We start from the raw sequence: 19,603 nt of genomic DNA on the forward strand, positions 1-19,603 counted from the left end.
GTACGAATGTAGATTTGTATGTGCATATGAGACCAGTTGGTAGTCACGTTGGCGCCGTTACAAATTGAATTTACGAATAAGTGTATATTCTTACTTATATATCCCGTTACTTGCATTTTTTTTTTAATTATAAGCATTTATTTGAAATGCGATGCGTTGCGCTTAACTTTGTTTACTCCGCGCTGCGTTTCATGCAATATTCGTATCCGCCAATCGCGCGGCCACGCCGCTGCACTTAAATTCAGCTACTCGTCCGGCGCAGTTATTAAGCTTTTATTGCATTTTTTTGTTGTAGTTTTGCTTTTATACTGGCAGCTAACGAAACACGATGCGGCTACTTTTTTGTGGTGGGTGCATGGCTAAATTCCACACTGGCACTGGCTGTGCGACGACAAAGAGAAGCGTAACGCCAATGATACTCGTAGATCTAGCATTCAATTGAAATCTCAACAGTTGAAGCGGCAAATTGAAAATGAATACATAAATCAATGAACGATTGAATAAGCAATCGTCACGCACACACACACACACACATGCACACGTAAATGTTCGATTGCATAGATTGGAGTGGGTCGCTTTGTTTGAAAGAAAAATAATACTAATGGTAAACCTTAGTAAAATGATCAAAGAGGCTCATCAAAGCAATCCAAGAAGGTTTTTACTATATCATTTAAGTTAAGTTATGTTGAAGCGATTCTCTCTAAAGCGACCCAGTCAGAATTTCTTTAAACTGGAATAGAATTCTGGATGCCCGGAATTTTTCTAAGGCCTTAGGCAAGTGGATTGGAAATTCATTGCTTGTCTAAAAACTTCGGAGATCTTTTTAAAAACTTGAGTAATTTGTCAATGGAAAAGGAATGAAGTTCATCGATTGCACTCGATTCAAAAAACTGAAATACTTTCGATGTCTAGTGAAAGCCGGATATTAGCAGAAGAAATACTCTGTACTATTTCTCATAGGGAAAGCCGGGCAGTAGCATGCCTATGGTGACCATTCCTTATTTGCATGGGTTGTGCCAATTTATCAGAACTGTTTTGGAACCATATTTGATTTGCATTGCTTGTATAATTGTCTTTTGGAGAAACAAATGATCAAGCCTTGTTAACGTCTTCAATAAGGAGGTGAGTTTATGCGACCTTTTTTGTAATTCATTTCCTTCAATGTCAATGTGGGTTAGTACTCAGGGAGTTGAAATTTGATTATTCATGCCAAAAACGTTAACGTGCTTCGAAATTTATGAAAGTTCAGCTTATCATGAATCTCAGAGCGTTACATAATTTTTCGTGCCGCACTTCAAAGTTGAATTTTTAGTTGGTTAACTATGTATGTTACGATTATATACGTATTTTTTTTTACAAAAATGATTACCTAACTTTGACAACGAGCTGTTAAATGTTTTGACAGTTTGGCGCTTAGCGGATTTTCATAGTTCCAGGCAACTCCAATAATAAGCATAAGTTCACACATATCTGTGAGGGAGCAAATATACAATATCTGCAATACAAAATCTTTGTTTACAATAAAAAATATTTAGGCAGAAATTATGCTAAATTTAATCAGCACTTAAACTCATGAGACGCGCAAATTCATAGTTGGCGTATACAGGCAGAGGTAAATACACTCTCGGGCCGACAGCCTTCACTGCTAGTTTTTTCTTTAATAATTACTTTTAATTATATTTCAAGCAAATAAATAAAATAAATATTTAAATGAATACGCTCTTCTTGCCTTCTTCCTGCCAGTTTTGAATCATAAATTCATTTAACCACAACGTAAATGCGAAGATAAACAATTCCGTGCATAATAAATAAAATAAATTACATTCCGAATTAAAGAAAGCCTACAGTCCAGCCGCTACCATCCCAGTCGACTAACAAGTGAAGCAAAAAAATTTCGAAAAAACTCCATAAATATAATAAGCAGATAGAAAACAATGGAATTTCACGATTTTCCAACAAATTGTTGGCCAATAAATGTCGAAATGCAGCCGCTATGCGCACTTAAGCGTGGCCATGGAAAGAAAAAAATGATAAACTATGAATACAGAAATTATACCACATCAATAACAGCTGACTAAAACAAAACCAGACGAAAAATTAGCAATGGGAAAGTAAATAGTAAATTTATCCGAAGCGGCTGAGCGTGACCAGCAAAACCAGTAAATGCGGCAGGCCAAGCCGACGGCAGGCAATCCACAAGGAAACAGGTGTTTGCTCGTATCTCTGCATCTAAGTATGTATGAAGGCGTGTATCTTCACCTTTAACTATCATACGTACATATGGATGCATGTATGTATGCCTTGTTTACATAAATCCCGACGCAAACTGCTTTGGCAAATCTAAGCAATTTTGTGAAATGGAAAGTTAATCGCTATATTTGCAAATAATTTGAGATACTTATGCATGTATGGATGTGTGTATGTATATATCTACAAGCGTTTGTGTGTTTCCCTCCGATCGGCGTTTTGCGAGATTGGTTATTTGTACTTATTTAGCGCCTTCACTGTAATCATTTTTGCCAGTTTAATTTAAACGAAAAGTGGAAAAGTGAAAATTGTGCGCAATTAACGAATTGTGTTGTGTTTAAAAAGCAAAAGTGCAGGAGCTACTTGACCTGCAGTGATTTAATGCATCAATACAATTGAAATTAAAATAAAAAAATTTAGTAAAATAAAATAAAATATAAATAACATAAAACGAAGTAAAATAAAATGGAAAATTAATTAAGAAATAATACAAAATAAAAATGATTAAAATACAGCTCAAAATATTTGTAAAAATATAAAAAATTTAATAAAGTTAATTGAAATTCAAGTAAAATAAAATAAAAAAGTAAAAAGAAAAAATACGATATTAAATAAAATGAAAGCAAAATGAAAAGAAGTAAAAATTAAATACAAAAATAAAATAAAATTAAAAAAAGATTAAATAAAACAAAATAAACAAAACCATTATTAAATAAATAAATTAAAAAAACATTATATGTGAAAAAAATTATATAAAGTACACAAATTAAAAAAAATTATAATAAACTAAAACGGAAATAATAAAATATATAAAAATAAAATGTAATTAAATACAAAAATAAAATAAAATGAAGTGAAAACAAAAAAATTAATAAAATAAAAAACCAACTGAAGATATAAGCAATTCAAATATCATACAAAAATTTAATAAAAGTAGTTATTTAAAAAAAATAATTTAAATAAAAAACAAAACAATTAAATAGAAAAGCTATGACATTAAATAAAATTAAATTAAGACAGAATGAAATAAGTAAGTAAAAAATAAAAATATATTAAAAGAAAGTGAAATCAAATAAAATTAAACGAAAATAAATAAATAAAATTAGATAAGTCAACCTAAAAAAGTATATTAAAAACATTAAATAAAATGAAATAAAATTTAAAAAAGTTAGATAGTGGAAAAAGGATTAAATAAAACACACAAATTAAAAACTTTAATGAAATTCATTTAAGTAAAAATAAAATAATTATAAAATAAAAGGTTTTGGAAAAAGTTATATCAATGAAATAAAATAAAATAATTAAATGAAAAAAAAAACATTTACTAAAAATTAAAATACAATAAAAAATGCAAAACTATTAAGTTAAATGAAAATAAAAATAAATATAAAACACAAATTTTGGAAAAAGTTATATAAAATGGAGTAAAATATAGGGTTTTTAATAAGAGGTGTTATTTTTGATATTCAAATAAAAATGCTATTTTTTAGTATAAATGATCGGATGTTTACCTATTTCATTTCAAAGAAGAAGGTATGCCGTTAATAGTGGAAAATAACATCAGGCAAATGACCACCACGACCATGCTTACAGGAATTGTAAATGTCCTATGCCTATGTCTAAATTCCCTTATTTCCTCGATAGCCTCACGAATTCCATCTTTGAAGTCTTGAATCGACCCTGGGCTGTTGGCGTAGACTTTCTCTTTCACTTGGCCCCAAAGGAAAAAGTCACAAGGTGTTAAATCTCAAGATCTCGGTGGGCAATTGTGATCACCTCTTCGAGGGATAACACGGTCCGGAAACTTTTCCTGTAAAAAATCAGTGGTTTCGTTTGCTTGTGTGGCACGTAGCGCCGTCTTGTTGAAAATAAACGTTGTCCAGATCAATACCATCCAATTCCAGTCATAAAAAATCGTTAATCATTTCTCGATAGAGCAATCCATTCAGCTGTAACACCTGTTATTGGAAAACCCTTTATAATATATTATAATAAAGACTAGTACGTAACCCCCGAAAATCGGGTGGGGAAAAGAAGAGAGGAGCTCATTACCAACTGTCAATAAATCATTGTATGATTTAGGACCCTTTATGGAAACTAACAGTAAACGTAATGCAAATCGTTCTCGATCCTTTGGATCGACCGTATAAATTCTGCCTATTGCGTTGGCTAAATTTTTTCTTCTTTGCCAGTTCAGGAATTTCTTGGTAAGTCAATGTATTTATTTGATACTATTTCAAAGGTATACTCATATATGATTTGATAATGGCTGCATACATAAAAATATACATGTACACACATAGAATACAATACAAAGAAAAAAAAAACACTTAAAAATGTATATCTGTGTCAAAAAGTTCGTTGATTTGATGGGTAATAGTGTTCTGTAAATGGCGTTGGGCATCGTCTATTACTATAAAATTTGTCTGAGAATAGCCCAAATACAGTTTACCTTTACCTCATTTTTTAAAACTATTTAAAATTTTGAGTTTTGCAAAAAGGATCAAACGCACACAAAATTTTTAAATACATATGTACATACGTTTATATATTGTAGTTCAATTGTCCTATATATGAACGAAAGCAAAAGTGGATGCTTCTACCAATCATATTCAATACGTGACGTTTCAAACATTTATCACTTACTTACCTGCTCTATTCCTCCACTTAAAGTAGGAACTCTTCTACGAACTCTTCTTGGTCGTCCTCTAGGCATATTTTCAAATTAAATATGGATGTACTTTTTTCTTAAAATACATTCTATTTTGCGTCTGTCCAAAACGCTTTCCAATTTGCACTGTTACCGTTGTTTTAAGTGAATTGACAAATTTCAAGTCAATTGTCAATTCATACCAATTATTGCCATCACAACAAAATTTTGAAAAAAATTCGCAGCACCAGTTGGGACTATATTCATGAATACATATTTATTAGTAAAGAGAACAAAACAAAACAATTATTGAGAATCTAAATGTATACAATGCTGTGCTCATTAGAAAGGAAACTAAACAAAGCAAACGTACTCATATACATATACATATGCGTATATTTGTGTGTCGACCCGCTTCGCATAGTCATCGCTGTTATCAATATGAAAATTTTGATAACTTTACACGCAAATATTTCACGAACAAATAAACCAATTTTAATTTTTATAATTTTCCGGAAATATGCTCATCAAAACCTTTCTTTTGATTGCATATATGTACGTGTTGTAGTTTAGTCAGAATAAGCGCCATGTTTTAAAATAATACTATAGATAATAATAACAAAAACTTAATTTAAAAAATAAGTAAATAGAAAATAACTTCCACGATGAACGGAATGCAGTGTATCAAACCTTAGCCGGCTCTCAGCGAATTTGAAAGAATCAGCTGATTTACTGACGTAATAGGCTAGGTTTACAACAGAGGTCGGCAAAAATTGAAATTGCATTAGTAGTATAGAGCGCATTGACGTCTAAACGACTAGTAGAAAGAGAGTAAAAACATGATATAGCAGTCAAAATTCCTCTTAAAATTGTGTTTCGGCTGACCAAATCTTGAAATCTATCATTCTTGAATAACTCGTATATTCGGGTGAGGCTTATTGTATTTGCAGTTGTGATAAGTCCTTTATAGTAGTGCATCTGACCTTTCGATTTTCCTTGAACCTGGTTGAACTGATGATTTGTTCGAGTGGAAGTAGGAGTAATGGAACGATGTGCAGTCCTTGGTCATCTGTCCGGAGCAGTATAGACAGACACTTAATATACCAATACTTAATTACCAATGAGAACATTAGACAATAAATTTTTGCTCCAACCTGTTTTTGGGACCACTCCTTCGGATACTTTCACGATGCTTGTGGTTTAATATATTAATTCGTAGAGCTTGGACTTCCGTCAGCTCGATGTGGTTTTGCTTTGCTAAAATTTTTTTGGGTGGGACTCGTACCTTAATTTCATCTCCATTTGTGGAGGAGTTGATCTACGAACATTTGAATCCGTTGGGATAAGTTTAACGTCAGCAAATATCCATGTGAAATACGCACGTGGTTGTTGCATTAGGGTGGACGTAGAGTGGTCCTAACACCACCAAAATAAAGACAAACTCCTCTTTTTGGAGAAACTTTGTTTATTTTGTCAATAAAAACCTTTATATTTATTTTATATCGGCTCGTCGCTTTTCACAAGCTTGAGCCATTATCAAAAATTGTTTATAGACCCATTAATTACTCCTCTCCATGGAAATCTTTAGTAAAAGGCGAAAGATTTATTCGACAACTGAAGAGAAGTCAAGGTAAATTTCGAACAGCAAAAACGTAGTTCTTATGTTATAGAGGAAATGAAGTGGTTGCGAATTGCAAAGCGAAGGCTGATGAGTAAAGCAAGCAAAAGCGAGAAGATCACTGGATTGAAATTTAAAGAGGGTTGAATTGCATCCCTATTTTCATCTGCAAGTAGTTCTATCCATATCTGCAGTGAAGGCTATAATACGTGAGTGGTCAAAAGAACGCATGCAGGTGAGAGATGATAAATGACAAAAGTGAAAGATGACAAAAGAAAGTGATTTTCACACTGTTGCTTCAGAGCACGCACAATTTTCTGTGAACTACATTAAGCCAATGTTTAGCTATTATTTCACTCCGTTATATATTCTATATATCAGTAAGTATAAGTATAAGTATAAGTATAAGTATAAGTATAAGTATAAGTATAAGTATAAGTATAAGTATAAGTATAAGTATAAGTATAAGTATAAGTATAAGTATAAGTATAAGTATAAGTATAAGTATAAGTATAAGTATAAGTATAAGTATAAGTATAAGTATAAGTATAAGTATAAGTATAAGTATAAGTATAAGTATAAGTATAAGTATAAGTATAAGTATAAGTATAAGTATAAGTATAAGTATAAGTATAAGTATAAGTATAAGTATAAGTATAAGTATAAGTATAAGTATAAGTATAAGTATAAGTATAAGTATAAGTATAAGTATAAGTATAAGTATAAGTATAAGTATAAGTATAAGTATAAGTATAAGTATAAGTATAAGTATAAGTATAAGTATAAGTATAAGTATAAGTATAAGTATAAGTATAAGTATAAGTATAAGTATAAGTATAAGTATAAGTATAAGTATAAGTATAAGTATAAGTATAAGTATAAGTATAAGTATAAGTATAAGTATAAGTATAAGTATAAGTATAAGTATAAGTATAAGTATAAGTATAAGTATAAGTATAAGTATAAGTATAAGTATAAGTATAAGTATAAGTATAAGTATAAGTATAAGTATAAGTATAAGTATAAGTATAAGTATAAGTATAAGTATAAGTATAAGTATAAGTATAAGTATAAGTATAAGTATAAGTATAAGTATAAGTATAAGTATAAGTATAAGTATAAGTATAAGTATAAGTATAAGTATAAGTATAAGTATAAGTATAAGTATGTAAAAGTATAAGTATATGAAAACTTGGATTGACAGAGAGACAAAATATGGAAGTCATTTAAATGAAATTGTTTTTCCAGTTTAATGGAAAGGTTTACTCCTTCCAATAAAAAAGTTCATTAAAAACTACTCTGGTTTTTTTATAGTCGAGTTAAACTAAGTTTCAAAGCTTCGCTGGACAACCCTGTATTACAGACGGCACCGATCGGTTGATCGGTTAGAGTATACTTTACTAATTTCATTGCTCAGATTATGATGGCGTACCCCGTACTAGATTAATCAATTTACAGCATCATCATTGCCATGTTATGATAAAAATTATCTTATACAGAAATTAGCGTCAGCAGAACAACACAGCAAAGTTACTAATTTATTGTTCTCCACTACAGCATTCGTCATGCGACATTAGCCCTTCCCCTTTTTTATTCATTTCCTAGCGTGATATTTGCTATTTTTAATTTTCACTTATTTGATCAATTTTTTCATCGTCATCTTCATCCACAACAACCATCACCATCGTCATAGTTTACATATTAACTCAATAAAATTATACTTATTCATTCAATTTGAGGTCGAGTTCAGTTTTTTAATCTAATTAACCAAACAACTCACGCTCCCCATTTGCCATACGATATTGCTCGTATTCGCATGTATGTATGTATGCCTTTTAGAAGCCACAATTGGCTATCGGCAGCAGCGGAGTAATGTTAGAGCGCCCAAGTCGTACGCAAGCGTATGTATGCGCGTGTGTCTCTTTAGCGCTCTAGCCTAGTCACCCATTGACATTGGCGCATACACTTTTTACTCCCCTTACAGTTAACTGCACATCCAATGGTTTGGATACAGTGTCGCGAGCATACACTGTGAGTAGCACTTGCACTTTCGGTTGAAACACAAAGAGCGTGGTGAGTGTGAGAGAATATGGAATATGTGTGCATGCGTGCGTATACGTATGAGATCGTCAGGTTAACTGGTTAATTGTATTTTATAGCCGCGATCAAACTGGATTTAGGAGTTAATGATATTGCATATTGTTAGAAATAGATTTTCATTATATATTGAAAAAAAGAAAGGAAAAGGAATTAGCGTAGTTCAATGACATCAGTTTGAATTGATTGTAAGTAGTTAATGCGAACTATGAAAATTTCGTACTGTTTGTTTGTAAACAATAACAATTATGAATCCAGGGCATTTTACATTAATTACCGCTTCAGTAAACATGAAATGTACATATAATTTATGTAAGTGTGTATGCCGATTATTATTCCATAACATTTCATCAAGGTTGCATTAGTAAAAAAAATATTTATGTATGTTCTTTAGATTCTGACGATAAATCGCTATTTAAAGCTATTCGAAAAATAAGCTCATTAGAGAATGGCTGGGACTAATTCCATTAACATAAGTCCATGCCCCTCTTTATTTGCCTCAAATAAGATTTAGCATATTGATAGCAGCTATTCAGGGCACTCAATATTTGAAAAATGAACTTCAACATCAGTTGTACAGGTCTGCGAAAAGAGTTTTTTGTTTGGAAATCAAGAAACGGACCGGTTGTTATCGAAGGATTTCGACATCCTAAAACGAGTCTCTTCTCCAAAATATTCTTTCATATCAGAAATTTAAGATTGTCTTAACAGAATTTGGACAGTTTTTTTTTTGCCATTCCTGAAAGAACGAATATGCTTTCAAATGACATCGTAGATGTCAAATGGGAGATCATTGTTTATAAGCTTGAGTTTAGTTGTTCAAAGCACAAAAAAAAAACAACAGAAAAACATTCACATGTCATCTGTAATCATTGTTGTTGTTCCACAAATGGAGGGACCTGCAGATTTAAGCTGACTCCGAACAGCAGATATTCTTTATTAAGAGCTTTTTTTCATGGCTGCCGAGGATCGACCGCTATAAGAAGAAACCTCTTCTTCATTTTAGTGTTTTATGCACGGAGATTTGAACCTAAGCACTCCATTTAACAAGTATCATAATAACCATTCAAATATTTGCTATCTTCCTACTTTGAGCTTCACTCAGGTGTGCCTAATTTTTTATTGTCGACTGTCGCTCATTTTGTTTACTCTCGCATTGGTGCGCTCCTCAATAAATTGAGTATAGAATAAAGAAAACAAGTTTTAGCGCTGAGCACTTCCTCTTCCTACTTGATTACTCATTCTTACACCGTAAAGCGATGATAATAAATGATAGTAGCGAGGGAAATATAACTGCAAAGGTTGCCTTGAATATCAGGGCGATCAGTTGGCGTAATTTTCAATAATAAAATAAACACAACGCAAAAACAGAGTACACGTGGGTGAAAACCAACAAGTGGGTGGAGGCGAGTGGTGGGAGGGAGGCAAATTGAGTGAGTGAGGCCAGAGAGGGTGTGCGTTTACACTGCATTCAATGATCAATAGCCATGTGTGGGGTGGTAAAGAGAGGCAGATTTGTCAAGTTCGGCTTTTGGCTGGTGTTGGCTAGCGCCATGCAAAATTGGACTGAGCGTACAAGTGATGAGCGTTTGTGCACAATTTTTTTGGCATTCGTCGGACCGTGACATTGTTTGCTTTCATTGTGGTGATTTTTTTTCTTTTACGGCTGTTTATTTATTTGGTTGTCATTATTATTATTTTTACTCGCCTCTTGTTTGAGTTTTTTATTATTTGATTTTATTATTTTCGCCTTGTTCGACGCAGTTGACATGACAGATGCTTGTCTACATTTACTTATTTATACAATTTTCTGTAATAAGCAATTTCGGTTTTGTGAAAAAAGGAAATAATAGTCCCTTGCTTTTATCGCTTTATCAAGCCGTGCACTTGTTCGGATACATGACTGTTTATTCTTATGGGGCTCCTTGATATCATTTTTACTGTGGGCTTTTTCACTGCGACAAATAAAAGTATATAAATATGTACGTACGTATAAAGTTCTGCGTAGGCAAAACGCTCGTATATTTATTTCATTTAAGTTTTTTGCTGGCGAGCACTCCATTATCTTATCAAGCGATCTGAACTTGTTGCTTAAAGCACTTGGAAAAATTACAAAATGAAATGTAAAGTTAGCGAGCAGTGCTATTTTTGTTAACCAACCTTTTTGGGTGTTTGGCCGAGCTCCTCCTCCTATTTGTGGTGTGCGTCTTGATGTTGTTCCACAAATAGAGGGACCTACAGTTTCAAGCCGACTCCGAACGACAGATATTTTTATGAGGAGCTTTTTCATGGGAGAAATACACTCGGAGGTTGGCCATTGCCTGCCAAGGGGCGACCGCTATTAGAAAAATGTTTTTCTTAATTTTGGTGTTTCACCGAGATTCGAACCTAAGTTCTCTCTGTGAATTCCGAATGGTAGTCACGCACCAACCCATTCGGCTACGGCGGCCGCCGTATAACGCATAACAATTTGAAAATTTAAGTAAAACATATGGAAAAATAAACGAAAATTTAAATAATGGAAACAGTTAAAAGGATAGGTAACAGTTTTAAAAATAACGGCGGTTTAAAATTGATAGCAGTTTTCTAATTGAGAGTTGTTTAATAAATGAGAACAGTTTTAGGAGAGGAGATCTTTTAAATATAAGAAGAGTTCCAAAAGTGGGAGCAGTTTTTAAAATGGGAATAGTTTTTCAAGTGGGAATAGTATCAAAAAATGGGAATATTTTTAAAAGTGGGAGCTGTCTTAAAAATGCGAACTGTTCTACAAATGGGAGTAGTGTCAAAAAGTGGAAAGAGTTTTAAAAGTGGGAGTAATGAACAGTTTTAAAAGTGGAGATATGATAATTTTAAAAGTGGGAGCAGTTTAAAAAGTGCGAAGAGTTTTTCAAGTGCGAATGGTGTCAAAAAGTGGGAATAGTTTTGAAAGTGGTAAAAGTTTTGAAAATATTGAAAGTAAAAACAATATTTTCCAATTATATTTGTACTTGTTTTTTAAATATATTTGGAGTTTAAAAAGAAAATTCTGTCTGAAAAATTTCAAAAAATTATTTGTATGTATAAAAATATAATTTGATTAAGTAAATAAGAGGGGAAACATTGGAAATTATTGACTGTATCTCTTGCACGAAATATATTGACTGAAATATTGAAAATAAAAAATGAACCAACATTACTAAAGTTATTCACGAGATACCGACCGAAGTCCTCCAGGGAATCATTAAAAATTGGTGTTTACAGATGGCTGAATTACGGCACAGTTGCGGCCAACATTTGAAAGGAGTTGTCTTTAAAAAATAATAAAGATGGCCCAATCAATTTGAACTTTCGTTGGTTTATTTCATTTTTTGTTTTTTTTTTTTTTTAGTATAGGAGGAAATTATTATTCTATTTCTCAGCAAATTTTCTATGCTTCTCATTTGTACAGTGTGATCGTCACAACCGCAAGTTTAGAGTTAAAATTATACGGCGTCTGACTGCCAATGAGGCAGACGATCGGTTAGTCTCTCACCGACTGTCGAGCAAATAAGTAAAATCACACATTCGTTGGCACTTTCGCTCTTATTGTCTCGCAGCTGCAAAGAGGCCAATCAGGGATTATTAAGACAGCAACGTATGCGGGGGATTTGACAGCGAATGCGGGTTAACTAAACTTCACAATCAGTTGTAATGATGTGGCTGGAAAACAATTCAACAAGCAACTGAGCACAGCAAAACAGAGAGTAAAAAGAATAAATGCGGGTAAGTATGACTGCGCGGCAGTAAAGGTTGACAAAGTTGGCTCATTTAATGGGGTTGTGGTCGTTATTTTGTTGGGAGCAGCGATGGCTACGTCGACTTGAATAGTAAGCGTGGTGATTCTGAAATAAATTACTAGTGAGCGGCGGATACGCATTCAGTCACAAACGACCCCGCGACGCGCATCGCTGAACACGCAAAATATACGCGAAGCTAACGAACGAACCAAAACGATAAATTTAATCATTTTTTCTACCCCAATTTATTTACATACAAACTTCAAATTTACTTCAACTTCAAATTGAGCGCGTTAAACAAAACCTATTTAATACACAGAGGATGGATGACTCACTAGCATAAAGGAGCGTTAATTGTTTATGAAAAGTCACGCTACAATAGCATCGAAATAAGCGCGGAAAGTTAAGTGATCGACAACCTACAAAACCCGGCCGACACGTAACTCGGCTATTACCATTCATCCTCGCCATCAGTTGCCACTTACCACATTAGCTTACCAGACGCTTTTTATTCGTTCAGGTCCTTTTGACGCTCCTAAAAATGCAATCCACGGCTAAGAAATGGAGTGGAATCACTACCGACGATCGCCGTTTACTACGTTGCATCCTGCTCGAACTGATCATCTTCATGGTGCTCGGCTTACCGATACTCATTTGCGAGTTCGTCATAGAACCTTTTCGTCGTGGATTCTTCTGTAGCGACGAGACGATACGTTATCCTTTTCGTGACAATACAGTTACGACGGTTATGCTCGGCTTACTCATTACCCTCCTGCCGGCTACGGTGCTAATCGGTGTGGAGTTTACGCGCTTCTATCGTTGTGGTCGCGTGCGAGAATCAAGATTGCTTTTTGGCTGGAATATACCCATTTGGATGGTGGAATTTGTCAAATATACGAGCCACTTCACTTTTGGCGCCGTACTAACTTTTGATGCAACAGAACTGGGCAAGTTCACAATTGGACGCTTGCGCCCACATTTCATAAGTGTGTGTCAGCCGCAGCTGGCAGATGGTAGTAGTTGTGATGCGCCGCATAATCTTCATCGCTATATTGAGAACTACGTTTGTGTGGGCAACGGTTACACAGCGGATGATGTGCGCCAGTCAAGGCTTTCATTTCCCAGCGGCCACTCGAGCCTTCTCTTCTTCACCATGACTTATCTCACCATTTACTTGCAATACAAGCTCACCTGGAATGGTTCTAAGTTTGCGCGCAATTTTCTGCAATTCGTTTTGCTCATGTTGGCTTGGTTTACGGCACTATCGCGCATCATGGACAATTGGCATCATTGGTCTGATGTGTTGTGCGGCTCCTTATTAGGCGTAGCAGGTGCCCTGCTAACTGCGCTTTACATCACTAAAGATTTTAGTACGCCACTGGAACGCTTGCACGTCAACTTGCCGCGCCAGGATACGAGCACAACACTGGACGAGATTGCCCCAACGCCACCTCCTTATACGCTGAGAAATGGAAAAAGCAGCGAATCGTCGTTGAATAGGAATAGCACGAGTAGCTTTGGCAATGATCAGTTTTGTACAAAAGTGTGAAAAGTGTTAAATGCGTTGGTGAGAATTTAAGTCTAAGAATAACTGTGGTAATTTAAGAAAATGTAAAAGAAGTAAATTTGGCAGAGCATAAAAGGATAGAATCTTGTAGAATGTTAGTTTGTATGTAAACAAACTAAAAATATTGGTAACAATTTGAAATATAGTGACAGTGTAAGAAGTGGGAAGAATTTATAAACTGAAGAAAGATTAAAAAAGAAAAACTGTACAAAATAGAACGCACTTTTGAGAAGTGAGAAAAGTTCGAAAAACGGGAAGAGTTTAAAAATGGGAACAATATCAAATTTGGGAACAGTTCGAAAATGTGAACAGTTTTAAAAGTGAGAACAGTTTTAAAAGTGGGAACAGTTTGAAAAACAAGAAATGTTTATTAAACTAAATTAGTTTAACATTTTGAAATCATTCTGCATTGTTTTGGAAGTCAGAACAGTTAGAAAAATAGGAAAAATGCATGAAAAGAGACTAGTTTAAAAAATTTATATTATTGGGACTTGTCAACACCTTTGAAAATCAGAACAAGTATAGAAGTGAGAACAGTTTGAAAAATAAGAAAAGTTTGTGAAACTAAAGTAGTTTAAAATATTGAAGTTATGGGACAACGACAATGAACTTTTGTGAACTGTTACATAAATACATTCAGATCTGTTCACGCAAACTGTTTAAGTAAATATGAAAGCGAAGATCGTAAAGTGGCAAATAGTGATTGCAAAGTTTGCTGCGCTGGCGACATACAAAAGAGTGTATAAGGAAATACTTCTGAAAAGCCAAGAAAAGCTAAAACCTACGCAATCTGTATCAGAAAAACCGAAGGGCAGCTACTCTGAAATGCACAGCCAATAAAAATATGCCAAAGATGTGCAAATGATGGGGGAGTATTTTAGTATTAAGAGAGAAAAATGTATAGTTTTAAATACACCAACAATTTATTGTTCATTGCGTTTTTTGCAATATTTAATCTGTAGTTACAAACATTTCCTTTTGTTTCATTTTGTACAACATTACCGTTTGTAAAATGTCTTTCGCTCATAGATACAATACATAAATGCGAAAGGATGAAAATAATTTTAAGTTTTATTTACTGAGATCCTGTTTTGTCGGAAAGAAAAATACTTAAACAATAAACAAAAGTTAATTAGGTGTGTAGCCTTAAGAATTATTTACGATTTGCTACTTTTATGTTCCTCATAAGTTTATGATAAATAAAAGTTATTAAAATTTAAAAAAAAAAATCCAACTAGAGAAATTATTCTATAAATTTTAATGTGTTCAGGTGATAAAAAAATGAAAATTCGTGATAAGAAGGGGTAAAAAATGGTGTGGAAATTTGAACTATAGAAACTCTGTTGGAATGAGCAATTTGGCTCCTGTGAAGGAGCGTTAGATATGGCGTATACACAGGTCTACATAAGACTTTGTGGACTGAACACATTGCAAAAAGCTGTCATACTATCAGAAAGTCAACAACAAATAAATATAATCTGCCCCATTCTTGTAAAAACGCAGGCAGTTTCGAGGAAGCTGCTACTGCGAATACCTGATACTAATTTTATTGAAACTTTCCTTTACGGGACACACAAATTGAATGACTCAAGAAATTTGACTCGAAACAAAATCGCTAATCAAAAGTATGCTTCTGGATAAGTACAGCTTATTAAAAAATATTAGGAACACATGGATTTGACACTAAGATCCCTTTTTTGGTAGGCTAATTACTTTGCGTATACGAGTATTTGGAAGGGGTCAGGTAATCTTAATCTATCACTGCATTGGTTGTGGAAATGCTTGAAAAGCGACTCTAGGTCCCATTAGGCTAGGAGGTGAAAATCTATGCGATCCACTTTGGAATAAACTTGGGTAAGTAAAGTAAAGGAGAGCTAGCAGAAGTGGTTGGTTTCAATTCGGCACTAAGCATATGTATATCATAATATGATTTTTTATGCATTTGCTCCATTATAAATGGAAGCTTATTTAGCCATTTTCGTTTAATATACCTGCCGTTGTTGTTGTGGTTGTTGTCGTTGTAGCAGCATAACCATTCCCCATGCATATACGAGCAGTGCTGCTGAAGTGACAGTGCTTGGCCGAATATAAATCCGGGTCACTCCGAACCGACTGTCGTGGGCCCCTGAGGTCATCCAGTTTGCCGCATTTGCCGGAAATATGAATTGGTATTGAATGGAGTGGAACCTTTCAAATGCTTGATACGCAAAACTTACATTTACTAAGGCATAAGGGCAAGGCATAAATTATTAATATATTTTACTTTTAGTTTGTACTTTTCCTTGTATGTATTATGCACCCTTTCTTAAAAATAAATAAAGGGTGGTTAAATTTTAAGGGCCGATGTTGAATGTGAATTGGGTGTGGTTAATTTTAATTAATTTTTAATTTTTTCTGCATTTCATTTGACATTTTTCAATTTCAGACTAACTCAATTGGAACTATGGAAAGATATACAATCGAGCAATGCGCTAAAATTATTCAGGCTTATTATAAAAACGGGCGTTCAAATCAAAATGCATATCGCGCACTTCGTAAAGAAAATCATCTTCAGTGATGAGGCACATTTTCACCTCAGTGGAATCGTCAATAAGCAGAATTGCCGCATTTAGGCGAATGATAATCCAAGAACGATTGCCGAAAAACCAATGCACCCACAAAGAGTGACTGTTTGGTGCGGTTTATGGGCCGGCGGCATCATTGGGTCGTCTTTTTTTCCAGAACGAGGCCGGTCAGACAGTTACTGTGAATAGTGTTCGCTATCGTGAGATGATAACGAACTTTTTATGCCCGAATGAGAAGATATGGATGTGGACGATATGTGGTTTCAACAGGACGGTACCACTTGTCACATTTTATATCCGAATAATCTCACGTCGCGGCGATGTCAATTGGCCGCCAAGATCATGTGATTTGACACCGTTGGACTTCTTTCTTTGGAGTTATTTGAAAGAAAAGGTATACGTCGATAAGCCAGCAACAATTCAAGAGCTGAAGGATGAGATAATTCGGTACATTAATGGCATAGAACCTCAATTATGCCTCAGCGTCATCGAAAATTTGGACCATCGGATGAAGGTGTACGCCGAGGCCTCGACGGCCATTTGGCCAATATTTTGTTCCATACGTAATTGAGCCATATCAGTATTATCATAGTAAAGAAAAGTAACAATAATTTCTTAAAAAAATTGTATTTTATTCAAAATCAACACCGGCTCTTGAAACTTAACCACCCTTTATAATAAAGCAATTTAAATTATCAAACCAAAACTTTTGTTTATTTTTATTTCTCATAAAATATAATACTTTTACGTTTCCCTTCAAAACCAACTGGTTATTTCGTTAGTCATACTTGCTTTGAAGCCTGCCAGACCATAACTATAGTTATGCGCTCTCAAAGTCAGTCATCAGCCACAAACAGAATGCTAATAACTTATGCAAGCTTCCGTTGTAATTTTGTGAATTATGCCCTACTGAAGACAATTCATTATTTATTAAATATACTTTGATTTTCATGCATTTCCTTTGAGTTGAACTATTCTGCTTATTGTTGTAGTATAAATATTTAATGTACTAAGTGCACCTGCACTAAAAATACGTTTATTCCCCAAACTGAGCGTCAAAGTGGCAATGATTTTATAAAAATAGAATAATTGACACACCATAAAATAATCAAAAAAAATGAGAGAAGATATTTAACATTCCATGCATTGCTCGTATTCGAGTAGCAACAACGCCGTGTTGCTTCATTTGCCGGATGATGTTCAGGTGAATCATTCTGATAATACTTTTTTACATTCCAATGCTCGTCACGCTATTGTTGGATATTTTTTGTATAAATGCAGGTGTGTTTGTAATATGCATACCTGTAGGAAAAACTATTGGCGAGGAATTAGCTCGAGTGCCAATGTATAGTTTTAAGGGATATATTTCTAAAATTATTTTAGTTAGAAAAATATATATTTTTTAAATTCATTTCCCAAATTTGAAGGCCTGAGGAATTTGCAAAATGTCTCACTGGTGGGAGTAGTTACCTCCTTAAGAGATCTAGATGGCTTAAGCAACTTAGTTAGTAGTAATATGTGCTTATTTAAAGGCATTGGAAATATATTTTTTTAGTATAGCCTCATTTTGGGCCTCTTTTAACTAGTCCAAATGTAACTACTTTCCGACCAGTTCGTGTTTCCTGAGAATGGTTGTCAAGCGACAAAAAATTTTGTGAAAAATTGACGATTTGGAGTTCCCTGTAGGGTTTTGGGCCCCAATGAGGATTTTTATAAATGTGTGTGTATAAATGTACGGAATTGCACATTTACACTTTTTAGATAGTTCCATTTTTGGGCCCCTTTTAACTAGTTCAAATGTAACTACTTTCCGCCTAGTTAGCGTTTGCTGAAAATTATTGTTAGTTGCAACAAGAAATTTTGTGAAATATTTACTATTTGGAGTTCCCTATAGGGTGTTGGCGTACATTGAAGATTTTTATAAATATGTGTGTATGTATGTATGGGATGGTCCTTACACTTATAAGAAAGAGCTTCTTCATGCGTATGTATGTAAGCTGTGCAGCTTTCGATGCAATGTACCTTAAGTTTACTTTTTACCTGACAGCTACCCGTGAATTTCTCAAAGAAGTGTTTTAAGGGATCTCTATATATATACTCGTGTGTATGTATGTGTGTACGTAGGAACTTACGTTTTGTAAGCGTGAAATGGCGGTTGTTCTGTGCGGCATACAATTTTGAAATTTACGCTCTCAGTTCTCAGTATTGATGATAATGATTTAGCAATTTTATGAATAGTACAGCAGTGTTGATACTTATAGAGGTATGCACGTATGCATGTGTCTATATGTGAATATATTTTGTCCCATATACTCGTATATTAGGTTTATATACCCAATTAGCCAAATTCAAGAAGCTATAAATTTACTATTCTAATCACTACCTGCTATTTCGTTAAGTTTGCTGCAATTCAACAAACTCATTAAAAATGATATATATATATGTATTTATATATATATATATATATATGTATTTACAATTAGTATTTTTTAGCATTTATTTCCACTTGAACTTCACTTCATTGAAATCTTGGAAAAATTTTAACAAATTTTGTCCACAAGCTCTGTAGGAACTTAATTTCTTAAAAATACCTATAAATATAATAAAAGCTGAGAAGATTAAGCGCTATTAGGTTCCCGTATAAAAAGTAAGAATAAATAAATCTACTTTTTCAGTCTAAGAAAATTGGGCCATAGAGTTATACGAGTATGCAGAGAGATGCAAATGAGACACCTATGTGGGCCATGCAAAATTTGCTTTTTTAATCGGCTATAGAGTAAAAACGAATAAATATTTTTTAAAACTTTTATTTTTATTTTGAAGATTGAACATTGTCATTTATGAATGAAAAATAATATCGTTCAAATAACAGCCACGACTGGCTTTACAGTAGGCCATTCGATCAACCCAATTTTTAAGCACATTTTCGATTGTTTGGACTCCAATTTCATTAATGGCAACTTCGATTTCGTGTTTTAAAGCATCAATCGTTTCTGGATGGTTCGCATAGCATTTGTCTTTAACGGCTCCCCACAAAAAATAGTCCAACGGGCTTAAATCACAGCTCCGAGGCGGCCAATTGATATCGGAATTCAAAAACGGTAG

General features: G+C 33.8%; 1 protein-coding gene and 1 non-coding gene across 2 annotated transcripts; one reads left to right on the forward strand and one right to left on the reverse strand.

Annotated features, from left to right (window-relative positions):
- Positions 1–6,411: 6,411 nt before the first annotated feature.
- On the reverse strand, positions 6,412–6,531 carry LOC129243302 (U5 spliceosomal RNA). The gene has a single exon (XR_008582279.1). It is a non-coding gene; the product is annotated as a U5 spliceosomal RNA (small nuclear RNA).
- Positions 6,532–12,118: 5,587 nt separating this feature from the next.
- On the forward strand, positions 12,119–14,373 carry LOC129242408 (putative phosphatidate phosphatase). The gene is made up of 2 exons (XM_054879033.1): positions 12,119–12,353; positions 12,888–14,373. Exons 1-2 carry the CDS (start codon positions 12,348–12,350, stop codon positions 13,914–13,916), a joined length of 1,035 nt encoding a protein of 344 aa, XP_054735008.1. The 5' UTR covers positions 12,119–12,347; the 3' UTR covers positions 13,917–14,373.
- Positions 14,374–19,603: the final 5,230 nt, after the last annotated feature.

The sequence above is a fragment of the Anastrepha obliqua genome, chromosome 3, assembly GCF_027943255.1.
Source record: "Anastrepha obliqua isolate idAnaObli1 chromosome 3, idAnaObli1_1.0, whole genome shotgun sequence".
Taxonomy (NCBI): Eukaryota; Metazoa; Arthropoda; class Insecta; order Diptera; family Tephritidae; genus Anastrepha; species Anastrepha obliqua.